The sequence below is a fragment of the Cyprinodon variegatus genome, unplaced genomic scaffold (assembly GCF_000732505.1).
Source record: "Cyprinodon variegatus isolate N-32 unplaced genomic scaffold, C_variegatus-1.0 Scaffold228, whole genome shotgun sequence".
Taxonomy (NCBI): domain Eukaryota; kingdom Metazoa; phylum Chordata; class Actinopteri; order Cyprinodontiformes; family Cyprinodontidae; genus Cyprinodon; species Cyprinodon variegatus.
Genome location: NW_015150681.1, coordinates 974,439 through 982,746, shown reverse-complemented (window position 1 = coordinate 982,746; position 8,308 = coordinate 974,439). Strand labels below are relative to the sequence as shown.

Genomic DNA, 8,308 nt, shown 5'->3' with positions numbered 1-8,308 from the left:
TATATATATATATATATATATATATATATATATATATATATATATATATATATATATATATATATATATATATATATATATAATAAAGATGTAATAACGATATCATGGTCCTAATCACCTCCAGCAGATAGACAAAGTACAATCAGCAGCTAATAAGGGAAACATCTGCTGTCTGTGAAACCTTTTTAGTCTCAGAATCATTTTTCTTTAATTAAAAAAGCACCAGAAGACTTGATCATGAGAAAATGGCAATTTAATTGCCTATCCTTTACCTTTTATATGATTTTATAAAAGTAAATTTGGCAAAGATAGTTGTAGATTATTTAGATCTCATTTTTCTCCCATTAGCATTTTTCACATTACACTCCAGCATTTCTATCACTTACTTTAAATATTCTGTGCAAAGTTTTGACTCCCACCTCTTTAAGCTGATGTTCTCTAGAGCTGGACTATTAAATAAGGCATAATATAAAATAAGAGGCGAAGTCATGATAAAATCCTCACAGCACAGCAGCTAGATTAAAGCGATTTTCTTTTTTTTTTCTCCAACACCCTGTTCCATTGTGACTGCAGCTGGCGACTAATGAAGCATATTTTTCATAATACTGTAACAGTGACAATTCATGATGTCCCCAAAACATGGCACCTTTAATAAGCCCATATAGAACAAGTGTTTTTTCCAAATTTCTACTGCAAAATAAATTAAAAGCAAAAAATCATTTGAAGCCACGGCAATATATATCTGATGAATATTTTAAAATGTCCAGAAGGAAATAAATTGTAAAAGTAAAAGGCAAAGTGTGCTTTCGTATAATAGTGTGATCAGAGCTGATTTTTCATGCCGTGTCCAGTTTCCTTAGATCACTGTGAACCTTTAGCACAGCTCAGACTCTGAGGGGGTATTTGTTTAAAAAAAAAAAGATAAAAAGGATGTCGTTTTTTAATTAAAAGTCAATGTTACGCCGGTAACATGGGGTGGTAATGATTTACTGTTTAGTTAACATAAATACAGCTGTAACCGCCACGCCGTTAATCCGATGAAGGGTTTGGTTGAAAGAAAAAAAAAAAACTTAAATGGAGGTAGACGGACAGAAGGAGGGCATATGAGAGAGGGCTTGAGGCAGGGCTTCCAACATGAGGAGTTATGGGTCCATTGAAGCTGAAGTGGAGACCAAATGCCGGTTGGGTCATGCGGGTGCGACAGGAACGAACGTCGGTGCGGTTTAAGGCCAAACGAGGACGCGTGTGGCTGCAGAGATCACGTCTGATGAATCTCGTGAAACATCAGCTCTCGTGGAATCCGTGTCTCTGGGCCGTACAGCTTGCAGGCTCGCCGCTCGAACGCAGCGACGTTCTGCTTCACTACTTCGTCGAAGAACATGGTGGCTAGCTGGGAGTGGAGTAAGGACCGGAACTCGAAGGATATCTGTGAAGAAGAGGAAGGTGGGTTATAATTTTATAGAGATTATAGGATGAGTCATGAAATAGAGAGCCATTATGGTTTAATAGAATTAGGCTTTTGCCTGGTCTTTTTCATTTTGAGTGAACAATATGATGAAGGCTACTCCTCTGCTGTTTTAAACTAAAATGATAACAATACAAAAAACAAGATCACTTTTCTTCATATATTCATTAGGAAAATAATTTCCTGTAATCATTTTGATGCACTTTTTACCAACAGCTGTATCAGTTACTCTGTTCCATCATTAACCAGCATTATCTAATGACGCTGAACAGAACACCCACACAGTATAACCTAATGTTAGGAACAGGTGGGGTCTGGTGCTTCTGCTCTCAGATTTTTTATTTAGTTTTTTTCTACTGATGTTTAATCAAAACAGACATAAATTACCATGAAAAATGTAGATATATTGTTGTAAAATAATTCAAAAAGGAAAACACATAGAGTGATATTTAATTCATAGTTCATTTTTTTTTACTGTTCATTTGGATGATTAAAGAAGGCCATAACATCTCCATGAAATTTATGAACTGAAGCATCCTCTTAAATAGATTACTGTAACGCTAGAATTTTCTGAGAAACTATCCAAAATATCTGGTTTTATTTATCGGTTTATCATTAATAATGCCTATAACAGACCTTTATGCATATCAAGGGTTTATTAAAAGGTAATGAATCTATGTATGACTTTTGACTTTTTGAATTAAGTTACCGAAATAAACTGAAATTGTTATTTTAATGGTTTTATGTAATTGTTTTAGATGCACTTATACATATTGATACAAAATAGGGCTACAATGTTAACATGTCAATTTCGATTAATTAATTAGAAACATTTTAATGCATAACAAAAAAAAAATGGAATTAATTTCATTATCTTATAAATATATTAAAATCCCAAGCAGGACCTTTGCTCTCCCTGTTTCTTGCAAACCCATAAATCTGATGCACAAGCAGCATCAAAGGTGTTGATCTACTGGGGTATTCAAGCTTAAAAACATGGCTCAATCTAAAAACTTCAAAATGTGTATGACATCTAAGTTATGGTAGAAGTGCTTCAGCAGTGGTTATAAGTGCTACCTGGATAGTGCTGGCAGTTAGGAAGGAGCTAGGAGCAGAAACATGGATCATTTGTTTGAGTAACTGGCTTAACCAGCTACAGTAACCTCATTGGTTGTTTGTTTAATTGCACTAAATCCTGGACACTCAGTAGGAATTGTTAATAAATGCGTTATGCAGAGCTGAACTGTCATAGTTGTTGGTATTAGAAATTATTTAATATATTATTTATTATTAAATTATTATTATTACAAGGAGTTTTTGAAATGAAAAGGTGTTTAATTTTGTTTATATAAGGTTTTGAATTAAAATGCAATTAATTACAAATGCTGTAATTATTTGATAATGTTTTTTAAACCCGTTTCATCCCTAATAAAATACTAAACTAAACACATATGCTTGTGCCTCATAGGAAACTGAAAACAGCCACATATAAATTACACAATCAAAACAACAGAGTAATCGGGTATACCAGCTTCTTCAGTCAGACTAAAAAAATACAACTAATTTTACCTAAATTAGAAATCAAAGACCTCCGGCAGGCAGTCTATCTCCACATTTCTAAATGTCCAGGAATCTGGGGCTTGGTTTTGATTTAAATTTCAAGAATAAATGAAAGTCTTATTCTGAGATTAATAATTAAATCATTTAGATGCAATACAATCTCAAATTGGATTGCTGGTATTAAAGTCGTAGGGAAACGGCCGTCCCAACCGCTGCATTTCCGAATAAAGTGAATGTGGATGGTCGTTTATCAAGAGGGCAGGTTTGTTGTGGCAGAAGGTTTGCAAGCAAGTTTGATTGTGGCTAGTGTCTTGGAAGCATCATTGCTAACCAGTTAGCAACTTAGTGCTAGTCGGTTCCCAATGGGAAATTCCATTTGAACCAAGTAGCACTAAATTGGTGACTTAGCATCGACACCTTCAAGGAACGCTATGGACAGCAGAAACATGCAAAAGAAGGAGAGTTTTGTGTCGGAGGTCGTGGATGAGTCTCCTCCGTCATAATTTTTTTATTTAGAGGAGGAAAGCGTGGACCAAGTTGCTGTGGAAGAGGACGCCAGGCCAGCAGAAGCTTGGTTTGGTGTAGAAGGCTTACAGCCGTACATGTTTGAGCCCTTGCTTCGCAACGCTGCCAGTTCTGTTAGCTCTACGCCTGCTGAAGACACAGACGTCCATCCCCGTGAACACTGGGACGGAACTCAATCGTAAAGTAAATAAGGATTTTTATTTCAACCGTTAGGAATATTAACTTCGACATATGAATCAAGATGCTATGAGCGAAAAATTTGATTTCCAGATGACCATTAATATGATTGGCCGAATTTAGGTGTACAAGCTGACGTATAACTAACTGGCCTGCATAAGATAACGAAAAACAAAACCCCACAGGTTTTAAGGCAGGATTTTCTAAATATTGGGACAATATCATCTGATAAAGGGTACATTTATATCCATGTTTAAGCCAGAATGATTTGACATTTAAATATGATTTCCCTACGACTTTAAAAACATTTTTTAGCCATTACCTGAATTACAAGACTGTGTAGTTATGCAAGATATTGACACTAGTATTAACTTTCAGCTTCAAATTAATGAAGCATCAGTTGTTAACGGTGGCTTCTGCACAGAGTATAAATGCTGCAGAGTATAAATGCTGCAGAGTATAAATGCGGCTCATTTTCCACACGGAATGTCTGTGCAACAAGCATAATGAGCCCTTTAAGCACTGCAACCTTTTACTTCACAATTTTTTGTCGGAATGGGCACAAAATCATGTTTGGTGTGTTCAGGGCTGCAGAGGCGGCTATGGTTTAAAAAAACATTTTTCAGACCAATCCATCTATTACATTTCAGTAGACCTGCTAACAAACAAACCAACCCCACCAAATACATGACCTCCTTTTTGGAGGTAATTAGTTCCCACATTCACAGTAAAACAACAACAACCTTTCTAAACCAAAAAGAAATAAAAACATTTTCCCAACTTAGCCAACAGCCTCATGATACAGGCCTTCAAATACTTACTGAAAAGTCTACAGTGCATGTGCGAGGGTAGCCAGGAATGCCAGGACTAAAGCGCCATATTGTCTCCAAATGATTGAACAGCTTTCCATCTGTACACACAGCCTGAAACGACACACACACACACACACACACACAAAAAAAACAACAGATTAGGCAAGCCCAGGTACAGCTAAAGGTGGTAAACCCATATGTGTTTGGTTAAATATTGCTGATAATTCACAGTGCTACACCAGTGGAGCCTTACTTTAACTAAATGAGGTCTAACACTAGTGATCATAGACGTGTATCTCTCCATCACAGGAGGGAATCCCACTTCCAGCTGGGCTTTAGAGTGACCGGTCCTTCTCATGATGGTCTGAGACTTTTTACACCAAGGCACAAAGAGCTTGTAGTCGTCAACGTTGGCCACCACATCATACATCTCCTGCATAGAGTAACTGTACCAGGAAGAAATGAAAGGTGAAAAAGTGATTCTTAAAAAAAAAAAAATAAATCAATAACAGCTTGTTGGGAAATCTCACCCAAGTATTCGGCGCTCAGAGTACTCCTTCCGCTTGTTGGTGAGGGAGATGAAGCTTCTACTCTGCGGTGCGCTACTCATCGTGTCCCCTTGCTGAAGGGAAAGCACTTTGGGACTTCTTGTCATCAAAATCCCACATGACGATAGGTGTCTAAAAGGGGAGAGCAAATCCTCTGTAAGTTACATTTAGACTAAACAAAAAGGTGCCTAGAGCATAGAAAGCAACCAAAGGTTCTCCTGTGTTCTGGTGCCTCAGTGAACTAGACTATAATGGGATAAAAGGTCAGAGCTGGGAGAATGCTGGGGGTTTCTGGGTTTGACAGTTTCTGTAAATACGAAAAAGAAAAAACAACTTTAGCAGTTGATTCATATGGACTATATGACCTAGGATCTGGCCTTTCATAGTTTTAGATAAGAGGTTTTCTTTTCCAGTCTAAAAAGCCTGTCTAATGTGACTGACAGGTCGGTGTGATCTTGTGTTTTTAACTTCTAGTAGTCATTGATGCTCCTCCTTGGTCATTAATAAGGTATTCCCATTGACCTCCAAATTAAATTGCTTTACAAATTTATACTGAATGATTTTTAAGTATTTTTGCACAGGCGGAAATCCTCAGATTTGTTATTAATATTTACTCCAGACAGACAATCAAACATTTTATTTAGACTAGAGGAAATGCAAAGATAAATGAGCTGATGATCTAAATTTAAAGAATTTCTGTTTTATCTGACCTACTGGCCAAAAATTATTATCTACCACATGTTGATAAGTGTCTATAGTTAGAAAAAACACAAAGTCTCAGTTTTATCTTTTAAAGCTTTTGGCCTATTGAGGGACATGCTGCATTTGGTAATGTTAGGAAACCTTAGCGACAGAGTAACTACCTACATTATCTGGGTAAATACAAAAAGAGAAGCTTTAGTGAACCACCTAATCAGAAATGGTGAAGAAAGTTCAACATTTTATTCTGTTTTAAAAATTGTAAATTCTTAATAAAAAACTTCTGTTACATAAATGAAGTTACCTTTATTACCTTTAAGATAATAACTATTTATTACTAATAGTTGAATGACTTCACATTTTCACACCTTGATAAATATAGTCTTAAATATAAAACTCTGTATTGGCTGAAATAATCATTTCTACTAAAAGTAGATCAGATTACAAAACTAACCTTTATTTGGTTGTCAAATGTAATCATTGGAAATGCAATAGATGTGAAATTTGCATGCTAACAATATATCTGGGTAAATACAGACTTTTAAAGCCTGTAATTTCCTCAATTAATGTCTAATCAGGTCACAGTGAGTGGGAAGATATCACAATTAAGGAAATTAAAAATTTCAAACATCTTGTTTCACCCAAAACAGCCAAATAGACTGAAAGTAAATGTTATCATAAAATGTAAAAACAAACAAAACTGATTTGTTATGCAACAAACATGTCCTGATACTACTTTTTTTTTTTATATCCGACACAGATATTGCTATTTTGATATAGATATCAGCATGAATCAGACATACTTATTTTGTATTGTTAGAAAAGGTTTAATCAACTGATATCATTCAGACAGAGAACAAAAGCAAAGAACAATATGATATGGTATGAGAACATCTGACCCACTTATAACAAACAGGTCACATAAACTTCAGACAGAAGCATTGCTTCTATCAGCATGCCAATATTGGAGATTTTAGGCGTAGGTCGATGTAATCCCATAGTTTTTTGCCTGATATTGATGAGAGACTGGGACAGTCCTACAAATGACAGCTATTGTCAAACATGAAAAGTTACGTTTGACAGTGAAAGGTAAGGATTGAACTGCTTTGTTTTATTTGAAAATGTAGGCTTTTTGATGGTTACATGACAGAAAGAGATCATGCTTTTATTTACCAATGAAAAAGGCAGAAGGGTCTTATTTTAAATGCAATCAATCATGTCACTAAAGTTAAAAAATGACAGCTTTTAAAATAATTAACTGAAAAACTTACTGGCTTATGTGTTTTCTGGAAAGATTTGTAATCGGATGCAAATTCATAGTTTTTTTTTTTTTGGGAAATACAAACAAAGATCAATACTGCATAAAAAGTAATGAAAGAGAAAAATGACAAAGTACAAAGTTTGATACAAAAACTAAAATTTTACATATCAGCCTATCAATTGGTCTAATTGTTAAGTATTAGTATCCGCCATAGAAAAGTCCCATACCAGCAAGTCGACCACTCTAAAGTTAGAACATCAAAACATCACATGGTTTGTTCCACAGGCTGCATACATCACAAAACTCTGCTTTTATAGTATGTTTATAATAATTTAACTGGAGAATATAGGACATTTCTGACAGTTTGGTTGAAAAAAGCGGCAGAGCCGTGTAAACAGCACTGGTAAGTGAATTTTTGACAAGCATAACATTAACAAACGGTTAGAACAAGCCAGTTTCAACCAGATTTTCTCCTGGAAAAGTCTCACCTTATGTTTTGCCTCAGACATACTCTTTGTAACGCAGAACGACAGGAGCGAGGAGAGCCCACAGTGGCGATGTGGAGGAAGTCACTGAACGTCCGCACACCCATGGGTAACCTCCGGGCTCCGGCTGTGGCTGCCATCAACCCAGCCGCTCTCCGCTCAACAGCGACGATCCTGGATCCGAGTAGCCAAGCCCTGACTTCAGGGTCCAACGAGAGGGAAGAGGACGGGAAGAGTCAAAGTTCCGCTCCAAACTGTTTTTTTTCTAGAGCAGTTTGCTTCACTAACTGACAGCTTCTCGGGCCACTTTTCAAAAGCTCCGATCCAAACTGCGATGGTAGTCAGTGGCTAACGGGGGGCTAGCGAGGTTTCATAACAACCGGATAAAACGCGAAGTGTGGCTTTCGGTTTTCGCTTTCCCTTATACTCCCATCACCCCGGGTTTACGGCCCCAATTATCAACACATATAGATTCTCTCATCTAATTTTGCCCTGATTTTTCCGATTAATTCCGTCCAGCTGCTGACGACCTTCTGCTGCTAAATAAAACGCCGGTGACGGGACAGACTGTTCCTTATTTCAGTGAGAGAGGAGCCAGCGCCTCAGCTAAAATGTGCTGCCCCCTACTGGACTGGAGGTGAAAAAACAGGGATATTTTACTCTTCAAATAACAGACTCAGACTGACTCAGACATACTTTAATAATCCCAAAGGGAAATTACTTTTGTTACACACTATATATATATATATATATATATATATATATATATATATATA

The 8,308-nt window shown here is 36.5% G+C and overlaps 1 protein-coding gene across 1 annotated transcript; it reads right to left on the bottom strand.

Moving 5' to 3' along the window:
* Positions 1 to 65: 65 nt before the first annotated feature.
* Positions 66 to 7,672, bottom strand: LOC107088725 (coenzyme Q-binding protein COQ10 homolog A, mitochondrial-like). The gene is made up of 5 exons (XM_015381078.1): positions 7,536 to 7,672; positions 5,070 to 5,219; positions 4,793 to 4,985; positions 4,549 to 4,650; positions 66 to 1,426 (listed from the first exon to the last, which is right to left on the bottom strand). The coding sequence occupies exons 1-5, from the start codon at positions 7,670 to 7,672 to the stop codon at positions 1,259 to 1,261; spliced, it is 750 nt and encodes a 249-aa protein (XP_015236564.1). The 3' UTR covers positions 66 to 1,258.
* Positions 7,673 to 8,308: the final 636 nt, after the last annotated feature.